General features: G+C 37.9%; 1 protein-coding gene and 1 long non-coding RNA gene across 2 annotated transcripts in view; one reads left to right on the plus strand and one right to left on the minus strand.

The window, feature by feature from the left end:
* On the minus strand, positions 1 to 1,811 carry LOC110837790 (uncharacterized). Its single transcript, XR_002545851.2, has 4 exons — positions 1,797 to 1,811; positions 714 to 1,714; positions 216 to 297; positions 1 to 122 (listed from the first exon to the last, which is right to left on the minus strand). It is a non-coding gene; the product is annotated as an uncharacterized LOC110837790 (long non-coding RNA).
* LOC110837788 (F-box/WD repeat-containing protein 4) overlaps positions 1,705 to 16,443 on the plus strand; it is a 26,651-nt gene continuing 11,912 nt past the window's right edge. The window contains exons 1-5 of the mRNA XM_022080318.2: positions 1,705 to 1,925; positions 2,427 to 2,525; positions 2,675 to 2,854; positions 5,294 to 5,593; positions 6,469 to 6,597. Of these exons, the coding sequence (XP_021936010.1) occupies positions 1,705 to 1,925; positions 2,427 to 2,525; positions 2,675 to 2,854; positions 5,294 to 5,593; positions 6,469 to 6,597 (929 nt within the window). The remainder of the gene's footprint in view (positions 1,926 to 2,426; positions 2,526 to 2,674; positions 2,855 to 5,293; positions 5,594 to 6,468; positions 6,598 to 16,443) is intronic.

Below are 16,443 nucleotides of genomic sequence, written 5' to 3' on the forward strand. Positions count from 1 at the left end.
TACACAAAATCCACTGTCGTTTATTCAAACAAAAGCAATACAGCAACCCCAGATTTAACAATGACTCGGTGCAGCTTTAAACTCCTGATCATGAAGTTCATTGTTCCAGGCATTCAGTGGCTCTGAAATAATAAAGCAAAGTTAGCAATATCTGTTTACTTTGTGGGCCCAGCTTAAACATAATAATTGCTTCAGTTACTGTTGTCTGGACGTACTTTGGTGAACCGCTGCTTATTTTGACCTTGCCCTCATCTTCCTCCTCTTACGCTTCAGCCTTCGCATTCGCTTCTTCCTCCACTGAAACACAAAACGAAGTTCAATACTAAGCAGTGTCCAAACATGCCATGTCGTGGTCAAAGTTTTGGGCTTTGTACAATAATGTAATAACTTTCATGCAATCAAATAAACAATGATCAGTTATTACCGTTCATGTATAAGTGCAGTGTAAACATGTATTTCGGCCTATAGGAACGCGTTTTCTGATATCTCAAAAAAAAATGCACACACGTTGTAAAGTATGTTTACAAATCTTCTATCACGATAATTACACTTAACGAAAGGGCCTATATTCGCACGTAATTGTACCTACTACACATATTTCACAATATTACACTTCAGACCTAATCCACAACACAACATGCAACGTGATATGCACTCACATGTTTGGAATATACACTTACAAATGGAATATTGTAAATTTAGTATAAAAATACCTTTGCTCTCATTCTTCTATTACTGGTACACTATATCTTCCCGTTCAATTCAATATCAAACTCAGCCGATGCATTGGATTTATATCTAAACAGATACTACGTCCACAGCTTAATACAACATGAAGTACAGAAGGAAGTCTCAGCTGCACAAATGACTACGTTCTGAAAACCACGTTCAAGGCAACGCTCACAGATATCAAAAGTCTAGTTACGGCTCCTTACAGAGAGTCGTAGGCAAAGATTACAGAAGGGAACATTATTATGTGAGAGCCTTCTCTGCAACATTCCCCTGAAGACTATACGGTATATCAGACTTAATAGAAACGTATTGATAAATAACACTATATAGCTTTCGTTACTGTAGTATAGGAGTAATAGTGAACAGGTTATTGTAATCAATCTGGCTGGAGGAGGCCATGGGTATTTTCTTGGTCTTGTGAAATTGTCTTGTGAAGCTTCAGTTTGTCTGTTCTGGTAGCTTTGCACTCCGCTACAAACCACGTTTCTATCATCAAAGTCTCTGCCTACTGTTTGCGACAGTCATCTTAAGACTTGCAAGGAATGCAGGATGTCAGAAGCAAAAAGGCTACTCCATAGCAGACGCTAGCTTTTCTGCTTCCTTCTCCACCCAACTTAACAATTGCATTTTGCAAGATTACAGTAGCAAACAGTACGTGCACCGCCTTCCGAATTAGTGTGCAGAATTTTTTCTTCCAAATTGTCCAGGTTGGTAGGTTATCTATACGTTCAGGTGTCCTTGTAGGCTGTTAATTGAAAGTTCTAATTGCAATGGTTACTTAGTTACTGTGCTCTTAAATTCTTTGCTCGTTGCTGCAAACGTTTTAAAAGGAACATACTTGTTGGAAAGATGGCGCTGAGTGTGTATTGTATGTTGGCAGTGTAATGTTTAATATGTTGCAACACAGTATGTGTACAGGTTGTATTCAAATAAATTGTAGACACATATATTTTCTTCAACGTTTAGTGAGGCATGAACGCGTCTGCAAGAAAAGAAAAAGATAAATTAGGCTCCCTTGAGATCTTACCGACAGAAGTTCTACTTGTGATATTTAAATACTGTACCTTGAGAGCCCTAGGAAACGTTTGTCAAACGTGCAAGCGACTGAACGGTGTGGTAAGCGACTTCATCTGGTATGAAAAGAGCCGGAAGGCGCTAGTGACCAATCAAATCAGTGCTGATATTCAGGCCAGGTACTGTGGATGAATAATTTTGTGGTTTGAGATGAAGTGTTTTCACCACCTCCAATATTTCCAACTGTTGAATAAGGGAATGGCCTGACCAAACTTAAATTATCATTCCAGTTTCTACAGACACTAACAGCATTTACAGAAAATAACTACCTTTGCTAATTGGTATAATAAAGAATTCATTTAGGATTTTTGTCCCTTGAATTCTCTTGTTGGTTATGACAGAGTCTCTACCTGCCAATTTTTTGTACCTAATCTAAAATCAGTGCATAAAGCTAGTATGTGTATTCAAGTTCATTTCTTGTAAATAGGTTAAAGACAAATGTAGGCGAAGGGAATATTTTGTGTTTTGCACTTGAATCCTGTTTGAACCAGTACCCCTTATCATAAAAGGAGAGAGATGACCATTCATTGTTTTTTTATCAGCTTCAGTATTAAGATCAGATCAGCTTGCTGTGTAACTTGAATGCAACTAATGTTGATGATTATTGTTTATTTGTGCAGGTCTTCACACATCCTGTCTGCCACCAACAAGTGTCGCATAGCCTGCAACTGGATCAGGTGCCGGTACAAAGAGAAGATTTACTATCCATTCAAGACCAAGTAAGGAAGGCAAGGGGACCTTTACAAAACAGTGACCAGTTACTTGCACAATGCTTTCTGGTCTGTGATGGTACCTAGTGATATTCTTATTAGCTGAGATTTAAAACAATAATGAAATTAATTACCACTGTGCAATGTGACATTTTCAGGCATTTACCATGGCTTGTGTTGGAGAGGGACTTGTTGTGGCTCAGCAGGGGGAAGTGCATCCAAGCATTTCGGAGGAAGCGGAGTGGACTGGTGCATGTGCCATGCATTTCCCTTATGGGGCACAGCGATGACGTTTGTCGATTTGTGAGTGCTGGCGGCTTGATAGTGAGTGGAGGAAGGTAAGGATAAATTTAGGGTTTGTTAAATATACTGTATCTTTATAGTTTAGATGCGTCATGTTTGTGTTAAAATTCAGTATATATTTATTTATTATTTCAGTCTATACACAAACTTAGTTTTTTAAAATGTTGTTGTTAAAATTAAAATTTAGCGCTTTTCATCGTTATTTCGATGTTACAATTTCAGCGCTTATTATTTTACGACATGTTTCGATGCTATTGCATCATCTTTAGGTCTTTTGTTGTTATTTTCATCTTTAAAACTAATATATATCTATTAATGCAAGCTTTTATTGATTTATTTGTTTTATAGATTTCTTTTGTAGGTGTTCCATTTGATCTTCATAGTATTTTGCATATTTAGGTCAGTTGTTCATTATTCTGTGAAACAATTAATTTATTATAATTTTACAAATATATATATTCTCTACAACAATCTCCAAACTCATTTTCATATTAATATTAATAATTCAAATGTTAATTAATTGTTTCACAGAATAATGAACAACTGACCTAAATATGCAAAATACTATGAAGATCATATGGAACACCTACAAAAGAAATCTACAAAACAAATAAATCAATAGATAAATAGATATATATTAGTTTTAAAGATGAAAATAACAACAAAAGACCTGAAGATGATGCAATAGCATCGAAACATGTCGTAAAATAATAAGCGCTGAAATTGTAACATCGAAATAACGATGAAAAGCGCTAAATTTTAATTTTAACAACAACATTTTAAAAAACTAAGTTTGTGTATAGACTGAAATAATAAATAAATATATACTGTATCTTGTTATATACAAGATAAGTCAAAAGTAGCTTCATGCTTTGAGAGCTTGTAAGAGTTTACTGTTATGGTATAGAACAAAGTTAGTGGCCTTGTGACAGCAGTTTAAACCTCAGATTTTAACAGATGAACTTTTATTAGATTATTTCTACATGGTTACCTACAGTCATCTGACAGGCATCCTAGTAATTCTCTCTTGCTATATTCTCTGTAGGATGTCTGGTGTGATTGTCATAATTGCTGTGGTTATCCTGTCCTTCAATTCTTGAGGACGTGTTGTGTTAAACATGATCTATAATGAATCAACAGAGGAAACTGTCCAGCAGCATAATGTCTGATGAATAAGGAGGCCATGAAATTGGAGCATCTTGCATTCAAGCGGACCTTCATCTTCATCAGACCTAGTCCACATGTCCCCACAGGATGCCCTAATTTTGATGGCTTGACTTATCAGCTATTTGTAGGGCTTTAGATGCAACCTGTTTTGCAACACACTCCATAATGTCGTCTGCGGTATACATATTTCTTGACTGGTATTTTACATCGATTTCCTTGGGCTTTGAACCGAAGAACTTCTCAATTTTATTGTGGTTTCATTTCTCACAGTTGACCTACCCATTTTCTTACTATGCCTCATAGAACACTCAGCCTGAAGAAAGCTGTTATGCAATATTTATACAGAATGCCAGCTAGGAGGATTTCCACAGCAAATATTTATTTTTGCTTTCACTGCATAAGTACCAGAGGTGACAGTTGGGCACTAGATGTGAAGGAAGCTTTAGGTTTAGCTATTGCCTGTCCATTTTGACTATAATTAGCACAGTTATGAATTCTAAAATTGTGACACTACTTTTGACTTATAAATAACCTGTGGAAGGTCTAGATCTATTTGCTGCCCTTAGAATTAACTTTTCTTTCAACATAACTTTTGCTGGTGGTGGTTGCATTTCTCCTTTTAGCTGTTGGTGTTGAATTTTTATAGCAGAATTTAGTGATACTGGTAGTCTTATGAATTTTGCTGTATCACCGATCACATACTGTTCTTGTTGTACTTGTATTTGTTGGTTGTAGTGTTGTATTATTGTCTTGATGCATTCGTGTATTTTAGTGTTAGATAATTAGGAACTAGTGAACCTGAGTTGTGTGAGAATACAAAATGTGTGTGTGTGCGCACTGAATTTGCAAAGGACAGTGATATCTCTTGTCTTCTTCTTTTATGGGTCTGGTCCGTGTTCGGTCCACGGCCTCCTAAATTCTCCTCTTCCATTCGGTCCTCTGTTAGGTCCGTCTGTCCGAGGCTTTGATCGAGGTTTCGAAGCATCATCCTTTTTACGTTGCAAGGTTGTTAGCCTTGCGACCAACCCCCAACCTGGAGGACCAGGGTATCTGTCTTAGTCTAACCTCTCCCCCTCGACCAATCTGGCTAGGGAGGCCCTACCAGTAGCTATGCTACCGCCAGCATAGCTCTTGGGGTCACTGAGGTACTCAAGCCCCACCACCACGACAAGGTGCAGGTACCATTAAGTGGGGATGTCTCTTGTCTGTCTTTGGTTTTTCCTGCTATTCTCATGCTATGTATCCATGTTGTCATTACACCAGGGTAAATTTTCTGCTGTTTCATGTTATGATTTCCATGATTGTAGGGATGGATCAGTGTGTGGATGGTCTAGTAATTCAGGACAGCTCCAGTTCTGCCAGCGTCATAGCCATAGAGGTGATGTTGTTGCTGTGGATATGTTTGGCAACATAGTGGTGTCAGGCTCGCATGATAAGACTGTTAAGTTGTGGCGAGTGTCAGAGCAAGGTCTTATCATGCTAAAGTTGAACATCGATGTGGGAGACAGGATATGGGCTGTTTCTGTTCAACCACAAGGCAATATATGCTGTGTTGGTTCTGCTGGCTACTGGCAGGTGCCACCACTTCATGTGTTTGATATGGAACGGTGAGCAGCCTGATGGCACTGGGCTTGATTTTGCTTGTTCTGGTTGTTACATACTCCATGTAGATTTGTAATGGTCAGTCCCCCAGTAGGCTGATGGAAAACTATACTGCATTTGTAGGATTTGAGATTTTCATGGCCGTGAGTCTGATAACGGCCGTCTTCTGGGTTGTTGCGCAGTGCAGTCTTGGTAGAAGTTTACTGACGCTTCAGAGGTCTTTGCTGCCTCCATCATCAGGGCAATGACAGTAATACATGGTGCAGCAACCCAGAAGACAGCCATCTTTATACTGTGCACCCACACATGGAACAGTACACGGTTATTTTCTGTAAGCATGTGGGACGTAAGTCTCAAGTTACCGTATAGACTGTAGAAAACTGCAGCAGCGCTGTCAGGCATGCCTTTCATTGCCTACACAAGTTCTGCAACACTTTCTGAAATTCAGTTTTGGTAATTGAAGAAATTACATATTATTAATGTCTGGAGAGCTTTACAGGTGTAGTGGTTATTCTTATTAAATTTTTTCTTCATATTTCCCAAGAGATAAAAGGCACAAGTAGACTGGGGGATCTAGGAGGCCATGGTCCTTTGTTGAGTATTCTATAATTGAATCGTTCATGTGTGGCATGCATGCAATAGTGAGCAATATATTCTGGAAATACCTATATTTTCTTTCTTCAGCTGTCACTTGATGAGAGAAGGGATTTGGCATATTGTTCACATACCGATGCAAATTAACTGAAACTGCAGCTAGAAAGTTGTAAATGTTTCAAGAGAATGCTGCTACTCACTTTCTTTAGTTACATTACATTTTGTTGGTGCATTGCAACTAAGCTCATCAGCCGTACTTTAGTAATTGAACTTGGCTTGTATGCAGGGGATGCAAAGTGATGGAGTTGGAACACAACCCACAGCCTGGAGCAGGGATTCTGGATATTAAGTGGGAGTCACCCCATGAATTCCTGTCTGGGGGGTATGATGCGAGCCTGCGAATCTACGATGTTCGGTGAGTACTTGAGATCTTATCTAGTAGTTTTTAAAGCAGTATGAGATCTGTCGGCTTCTCAAGAAGGATTTATCTCCATGGAATTAGGCTTAGCCCTGTCTTGTTTGTTCTGATGTAATAACTTTGCTCTGTATTAATGTTTTTCTTATGAAATTTTGTATTCAACGTTTCTTATTACATTTGAAGAAATTCCATCTGTTTAGATGTATACTCAGACTTGATTCTTTTCCATGGAATATTATCTTGTATAAAACATCTGGCACCAGAAATATCTACAGGCTAATTACAAGGAGCTGGGTTTGCCCGGTCAGTATAGTGTCTGACTGGACTGGAAAACCAGGGTTTGATCCCTAACAGGGGAAAATTAGTTTTCTTCCAGCCTCTGAATCCATACTGACTCTGGGGGTCCATCATTATTTCTGTCCAGTTCATACCAGGGGTTCTTCCCCAGGGGTAAAGCATGACTTGGTGTGACACTAGCCACTCATCCCCACCTAGTGCCAAGGTTAAGAATTGAGTAGGAGCAATATCTCCTCTCCCCCCAAGTACCTACATGACATATAGTGGGACAGCTTTTACCAGTTACTTCTGTTTCTATTAACTTCAAGTATTCATAACATTATCATCATGAGTATGGCATATGTTGATATAACATTTTCTACTCAAAATCATCTGGTTAATCTTTTGAAGTTCAGCCACTTTCTCTCCCATGACACCTGTGTATATGTGAAAGTCCCATTTAGACCCTTATATGAATGAAATTTGCATATGGTAATGTCTGCATAAAGTAAGTGGTATGTATAACATGTTATAAGAATTTGTCAGAAGATTGAAACTGCACAGAAAAGGTTTATTTAGTTCCTTAAGTAATGTGACCCTTAAAACAATCCAGACTAAACCAAAATGAAACTGGCCTGCAAAAATTGAACATGGGTCTATCATACTGAGCTTAATGGCGACTATTCAATCGGGACCAGCCGACTGTTCCAAGAGAGAATCAATACTGACTGCCTTCTGATTGGTCCTTGATGTCATTCGAAAGTATTGATTTCTTTCCATTGAGGTCATCACATCTTTGGTTCCTTATTTTTCCGGTAGACTGCGTCTTTGTGTTTGTACGTCGTGTCCTCGAGTAAATGTACTGCAATATTTTAGATATATTTTGTTGATATTTGACATAGGACACCAATATGTTACCACAAGTTTGACGTGCGCCCCGAATTCCGCGCCCACCAAGCATTGCAAATAATGTACCAGAGATTTATATTGTTTTTTTACAATAATTTTATTCACCGTCTTTACACAAGCTTATAGATTGTTAAAATCACATAAAATTATAACATTTCAACATATGATATTGTTACATTTTAAAATGACGACATGTTTCGATGTTCATTCCATCATCGTCAGGTCTATCAATTAAAATTAAAAACTGTTGCACTTGCTGCCCTGCGTATACTGATTTGTTCTACCCGTTAGATTTTATTTGTTTAACCTCCAGGCTTCTTCCATTTAATTTTTGAAGACTGCGCCTGGATGTCTTAAATCGGGTTGTGTGTGAGGTGCGTGTCCGATATTACGGAGCTGTAGACTGCAAGACTGTAGAGTTGCAGTCTACAGCTCCGTAATATCAGACACGCACCTCACACACAACCCGATTTAAGACATCCAGGCGCAGTCTTCAAAAATTAAATGGAAGAAGCCTGGAGGTTAAACAAATAAAATCTAACGGGTAGAACAAATCAGTATACGCAGGGCAGCAAGTGCAACAGTTTTTAATTTTAATTGATAGACCTGACGATGATGGAATGAACATCGAAACATGTCGTCATTTTAAAATGTAACAATATCATATGTTGAAATGTTATAATTTTATGTGATTTTAACAATCTATAAGCTTGTGTAAAGACGGTGAATAAAATTATTGTATTGAAGAACACAAGCATGACGCAATTAAGATATAAATTGTTTTTTTTGTGAGGCGATTTATATTAATGAATGACGTACTATCATTCACGTATGTTTATTCCGATTCCTTCGTTACATGATACTTATTTATAGTGAGTTAGATTGGGTCATCGTTACGCATGAATTTGCTACGTATTTGTGTCAACATCTACACTGCATCAATTTTGCAAGAAACAATTCTTCTGGAAACATTGTGTAATTTTAGACGTGTTATGATGAATTACACGCATATAAGCACTATTTGTGTTACATGGGGATTGTGTGAGCGCGTAATATCGTTATTGGTAAGTGGTCGTGGCCGACTTTGCGCATCCTCCACCTCACGACTTTGATGCCTTCGTGCGAATTTATAAAAAGCGATAAGGCACAATAGAGTATGAATATCATAAACTTACCTGTGGCATGAAGTCCATACAAAATTTCAATAATTTCTGAGCATCCATTCGCTTTTTCGAAAATTCGTGCGCAGGAAGCTATTGTGCACTATTACGGATTACCCCGTTTTGGTTGGTTTGGGTTAGGTTAGGTTAGTGGGGCACCTGCGCAGACGTTGTTGCGCAGTGCAGTCATATGACGTGCGCATGTGAGGGCACCTTGAGCTCGTTATGGTCAATTGTAAATTATTGAACACTCAAAAATTCGATTCCGTCGCTCTAAAAAGAATATTATATTCTGGGCTTCACTTTCATACCTAATTTAAACTTTTTACAAGGATATTAAATTGGACACATTCTATCAGTAATTGCAACATCTACACTGCATCAATTTTGCAAGAAACAATTTTTCTGGAAACATTATGTAATTTTAGACGTGTTATGATGTATTACACGCATATAAGCACTATTTGTGTTACATGGGTATTGTGTGAGCGCGTAATATCGTTATTGGTAAGTGGTCGTGGCCGACTTTGCGCATCCTCCACCTCACGACTTTGATGCCTTCGTGCGAATTTATAAAAAGCTAAAAGACAAAATAGAGTATCAATATCATTAACTTATCTGTGGCATGACGTCCATAGAAAATTTCAATAATTTCTGAGTATCCATTCGCTTTTTACAAAATTCGTGCGCAGGAAGCCATTGTGCACTGATACAGATTACCCCGTTTTGGTTGGTTTGGGTTAGGTTAGGTTAGGTTAGTGGGGCACCTGCGCAGACGTAGTTGCGCAGTGCAGTCATATGACGTGCGCATGTGAGGGCACCTTGAGCTCGTTATGGTCAATTGTAAATTATTAAACACTCAATAATTCGATTCCGTCACTTTAAAAAGAATATTATATTCTGGGCTTCACTTTCATACCTAATTTAAACTTTTTACAAGGATATTATATTGGACACACTTTCAGTAATTGCAAGTACATCAATCACTTATCACTTAAATATGATGTTATTGAATATTTCATTGTGGAAGTATATATGTTGCCACATGAAAAAGAATTTATTAAAGTAGTTATTTATGTTTATATTACACTACATGTAATTACTACAGTGACCCCATTCATCGTTATAAAGAACAAATGTTCTCAAATTACATAGGTCCAGCTTCTGCAGATAAGCAATATCTGTATATGAATTACGTTTCACTAACACGTACAAACGTCTTTACTGAGCACACATGGCATGCAAATGTCCTTTCACTGAAGTCGTATGTCTCAGTGTGACGAACCGCACATATTCTTGCATGTTATGTTGAATTAGTCTTTCACTTGCTTTTATTCTAACACGTCACCGAGAAGACATCCTTACACTGAGATTCACTGTAGGTAGCACCGTTAATATCTGATTGAACGGTGGTAATTAATCTTGTTAATGGTCCCGAAGAACTCTATTTCTAGAGCACAAAGTTACGTTGATTCTGACCGAACGAAAACAAATAATTCCAACCGTAGTTTAATGGCTACTATTCAATCGGGACCAGCCGACTGTTCCACGACAGAATTAATACTGACTGACTTCTGATTGGTCCTCGGTGCCATTCGAAAATATTGATTTCTTTCCATTTAGGTCATCACAGATGGTACGTCTTATCTTTGGTTCCGTATTTTCCCTTAGACTGCGTCTTTGTGTTTGTACGTCGTGTCCTCGGGTAAATGTGATGCAATATTTTCGATTTATTTTGTTGACATCTGACATAGGACACCAATATGTTACCACAAGTTTGACGTGCGCCCCGAATTCCGCGCCCACCAAGCATTGCAAATAATGTACCAGAGATTTATATTGTTTTTTTTGTGAGGCGATTTATATTAATGAATGACGTACTATCATTCACGTATGTTTATTGGGATTCCTTCGTTACATGATACTTATTTATAGTGAGTTAGATTGGGTCATCGTTACGCATGAATCTGCTACGTATTTGCGTCAACATCTACACTGCATCAATTTTGCAAGAAACAATTCTTCTGGAAACATTGTGTAATTTTAGACGTGTTATGATGTATTACACGCATATAAGCACTATTTGTGTTACATGGGGATTGTGTGAGCGCGTAATATCGTTATTGGTAAGTGGTCGTGGAAGACTTTGCGCATCCTCCACCTCACGACTTTGATTCCTTCGTGCGAATTTATAAAAAGCGATAAGGCACAATAGAGTATGAATATCATTAACTTACCTGTGGCATGACGTCCATACAAAATTTCAATAATCTCTGAGCACCCATTCGCTTTTTCGAAAATTCGTGCGCAGGAAGCCATTGTGAACTGATACAGATTACCCCGTTTTGGTTGGTTTGGGTTAGGTTAGGTTAGGTTAGTGGGGCACCTGCGCAGACGTTGCGCAGCGCAGTCATATGACGTGCGCATGTGAGGGCACCTTGAGCTCGTTATGGTTAATTGTAAATTATTAAACACTCAAAAATTCGATTCCGTCACTTTAAAAAGAATATTATATTCTGGGCTTCACTTTCATACCTAATTTAAACTTTTTACAAGGATATTATATTGGACACACTTTCAGTAATTGCAAGTACATCAATCACTTATCACTTAAATATGATGTTATTGAATATTTCATTGTGGAAGTATATATGTTGCCACATGAAAAAGAATTTATTAAAGTAGTTATTTATTTTTATATTACACTACATGTAATTACTACAGTGACCCCATTCATCGTTATAAAGAATAAATGTTCTCAAATTACATAGGTCCAGCTTCTGCAGATAAGCGATATCTGTATATGAATTACGTTTCACTAACACGTACAAACGTCTTTACTGAGCACACATGGCATGCAAATGTCCTTTCACTGAAGTCGTATGTCTCAATGTGACGAACCGCACATATTCTTGCATGTTATGTTGAATTGGTCTTTCACTTGCTTTTATTCTAACACGTCACCGAGAAGACATCCTTACACTGAGATTCACTGTAGCTAGCACCGTTAATATCTGATTGAACGGTGGTAATTAATCTTGTTAATGGTCCCGAAGAACTCTATTTCTAGAGCACAAAGTTACGTTGATTCTGACCGAACGAAAACAAATAATTCCAACCGTAGTTTAATGGCTACTATTCAATCGGGACCAGCCGACTGTTCCACGACAGAATTAATACTGACTGACTTCTGATTGGTCCTCGGTGCCATTCGAAAGTATTGATTTCTTTCCATTGAGGTCATCACAGATGGTACGTCTTATCTTTGGTTCCGTATTTTCCCTTAGACTGCGTCTTTGTGTTTGTACGTCGTGTCCTCGAGTAAATGTGATGCAATATTTTCGATATATTTTGTTGACATCTGACATAGGACACCAATATGTTACCACAAGTTTGACGTGCGCCCCGAATTCCGCGCCCACCAAGCATTGCAAATAATGTACCAGAGATTTATATTGTTTTTTTTGTGAGGCGATTTATATTAATGAATGACGTACTATCATTCACGTATGTTTATTGCGATTCCTTTGTTACATGATACTTATTTATAGTGAGTTAGATTGGGTCATCGTTACGCATGAATCTGCTACGTATTTGCGTCAACATCTACACTGCATCAATTTTGCAAGAAACAATTCTTCTGGAAACATTGTGTAATTTTACACGTGTTATGATGTATTACACGCATATAAGCACTATTTGTGTTACATGGGGATTGTGTGAGCGCGTAATATTGTTATTGGTAAGTGGTCGTGTCCGACTTTGCGCATCCTCCACCTCACGACTTTGATTCCTTCGTGCGAATTTATAAAAAGCGATAAGGCACAATAGTGTATGAATATCATTAACTTACCTGTGGCATGCCGTCCATACAAAATTTCAATAATCTCTGAGCACCCATTCGCTTTTTCGAAAATTCGTGCGCAGGAAGCCATTGTGCACTGATACAGATTACCCCGTTTTGGTTGGTTTGGGTTAGGTTAGGTTAGTGGGGCACCTGCGCAGACGTTGTTGCGCAGTGCAGTCATATGACGTGCGCATGTGAGGGCACCTTGAGCTCGTTATGGTCAATTGTAAATTATTGAACACTCAAAAATTCGATTCCGTCGCTCTAAAAAGAATATTATATTCTGGGCTTCACTTTCATACCTAATTTAAACTTCTTACAAGTTTATTAAATTGGACACATTCTTTCAGTAATTGCAACATCTACACTGCATCAATTTTGCAAGAAACAATTTTTCTGGAAACATTATGTAATTTTAGACGTGTTATGATGTATTACACGCATATAAGCACTATTTGTGTTACATGGGTATTGTGTGAGCGCGTAATATCGTTATTGGTAAGTGGTCGTGGCCGACTTTGCGCATCCTCCACCTCACGACTTTGATGCCTTCGTGCGAATTTATAAAAAGCTAAAAGACAAAATAGAGTATCAATATCATTAACTTACCTGTGGCATGACGTCCATAGAAAATTTCAATAATTTCTGAGTATCCATTCGCTTTTTACAAAATTCGTGCGCAGGAAGCCATTGTGCACTGATACAGATTACCCCGTTTTGGTTGGTTTGGGTTATGTTAGGTTAGGTTAGTGGGGCACCTGCGCAGACTTTGTTGCGCAGTGGAGTCATATGACGTGCGCATGTGAGGGCACCTTGAGCTCGTTATGGTCAATTGTAAATTATTAAACACTCAATAATTCGATTCCGTCACTTTAAAAAGAATATTATATTCTGGGCTTCACTTTCATACCTAATTTAAACTTTTTACAAGGATATTATATTGGACACACTTTCAGTAATTGCAAGTACATCAATCACTTATCACTTAAATATGATGTTATTGAATATTTCATTGTGGAAGTATATATGTTGCCACATGAAAAAGAATTTATTAAAGTAGTTATTTATGTTTATATTACACTACATGTAATTACTACAGTGACCCCATTCATCGTTATAAAGAACAAATGTTCTCAAATTACATAGGTCCAGCTTCTGCAGATAAGCAATATCTGTATATGAATTACGTTTCACTAACACGTACAAACGTCTTTACTGAGCACACATGGCATGCAAATGTCCTTTCACTGAAGTCGTATGTCTCAATGTGACGAACCGCACATATTCTTGCATGTTATGTTGAATTAGTCTTTCACTTGCTTTTATTCTAACACGTCACCGAGAAGACATCCTTACACTGAGATTCACTGTAGGTAGCACCGTTAATATCTGATTGAACGGTGGTAATTAATCTTGTTAATGGTCCCGAAGAACTCTATTTCTAGAGCACAAAGTTACGTTGATTCTGACCGAACGAAAACAAATAATTCCAACCGTAGTTTAATGGCTACTATTCAATCGGGACCAGCCGACTGTTCCACGACAGAATTAATACTGACTGACTTCTGATTGGTCCTCGGTGCCATTCGAAAATATTGATTTGTTTCCATTGAGGTCATCACAGATGGTACGTCTTATCTTTGGTTCCGTATTTTCCCTTAGACTGCGTCTTTGTGTTTGTACGTCGTGTCCTCGGGTAAATGTGATGCAATATTTTCGATTTATTTTGTTGACATCTGACATAGGACACCAATATGTTACCACAAGTTTGACGTGCGCCCCGAATTCCGCGCCCACCAAGCATTGCAAATAATGTACCAGAGATTTATATTGTTTTTTTTGTGAGGCGATTTATATTAATGAATGACGTACTATCATTCACGTATGTTTATTGGGATTCCTTCGTTACATGATACTTATTTATAGTGAGTTAGATTGGGTCATCGTTACGCATGAATCTGCTACGTATTTGCGTCAACATCTACACTGCATCAATTTTGCAAGAAACAATTCTTCTGGAAACATTGTGTAATTTTAGACGTGTTATGATGTATTACACGCATATAAGCACTATTTGTGTTACATGGGGATTGTGTGAGCGCGTAATATCGTTATTGGTAAGTGGTCGTGGAAGACTTTGCGCATCCTCCACCTCACGACTTTGATTCCTTCGTGCGAATTTATAAAAAGCGATAAGGCACAATAGAGTATGAATATCATTAACTTACCTGTGGCATGACGTCCATACAAAATTTCAATAATCTCTGAGCACCCATTCGCTTTTTCGAAAATTCGTGCGCAGGAAGCCATTGTGAACTGATACAGATTACCCCGTTTTGGTTGGTTTGGGTTAGGTTAGGTTAGGTTAGTGGGGCACCTGCGCAGACGTTGCGCAGCGCAGTCATATGACGTGCGCATGTGAGGGCACCTTGAGCTCGTTATGGTTAATTGTAAATTATTAAACACTCAAAAATTCGATTCCGTCACTTTAAAAAGAATATTATATTCTGGGCTTCACTTTCATACCTAATTTAAACTTTTTACAAGGATATTATATTGGACACACTTTCAGTAATTGCAAGTACATCAATTACTTATCACTTAAATATGATGTTATTGAATATTTCATTGTGGAAGTATATATGTTGCCACATGAAAAAGAATTTATTAAAGTAGTTATTTATTTTTATATTACACTACATGTAATTACTACAGTGACCCCATTCATCGTTATAAAGAATAAATGTTCTCAAATTACATAGGTCCAGCTTCTGCAGATAAGCGATATCTGTATATGAATTACGTTTCACTAACACGTACAAACGTCTTTACTGAGCACACATGGCATGCAAATGTCCTTTCACTGAAGTCGTATGTCTCAATGTGACGAACCGCACATATTCTTGCATGTTATGTTGAATTGGTCTTTCACTTGCTTTTATTCTAACACGTCACCGAGAAGACATCCTTACACTGAGATTCACTGTAGCTAGCACCGTTAATATCTGATTGAACGGTGGTAATTAATCTTGTTAATGGTCCCGAAGAACTCTATTTCTAGAGCACAAAGTTACGTTGATTCTGACCGAACGAAAACAAATAATTCCAACCGTAGTTTAATGGCTACTATTCAATCGGGACCAGCCGACTGTTCCACGACAGAATTAATACTGACTGACTTCTGATTGGTCCTCGGTGCCATTCGAAAGTATTGATTTCTTTCCATTGAGGTCATCACAGATGGTACGTCTTATCTTTGGTTCCGTATTTTCCCTTAGACTGCGTCTTTGTGTTTGTACGTCGTGTCCTCGAGTAAATGTGATGCAATATTTTCGATATATTTTGTTGACATCTGACATAGGACACCAATATGTTACCACAAGTTTGACGTGCGCCCCGAATTCCGCGCCCACCAAGCATTGCAAATAATGTACCAGAGATTTATATTGTTTTTTTTGTGAGGCGATTTATATTAATGAATGACGTACTATCATTCACGTATGTTTATTGCGATTCCTTTGTTACATGATACTTATTTATAGTGAGTTAGATTGGGTCATCGTTACGCATGAATCTGCTACGTATTTGCGTCAACATCTACACTGCATCAATTTTGCAAGAAACAATTCTTCTGGAAACATTGTGTAATTT

Source organism: Zootermopsis nevadensis, unplaced genomic scaffold (assembly GCF_977971745.1).
Source record: "Zootermopsis nevadensis isolate Lab colony 2312 unplaced genomic scaffold, Znev_1.0 Znev_ptg000022l, whole genome shotgun sequence".
Lineage (NCBI taxonomy): Eukaryota > Metazoa > Arthropoda > Insecta > Blattodea > Termopsidae > Zootermopsis > Zootermopsis nevadensis.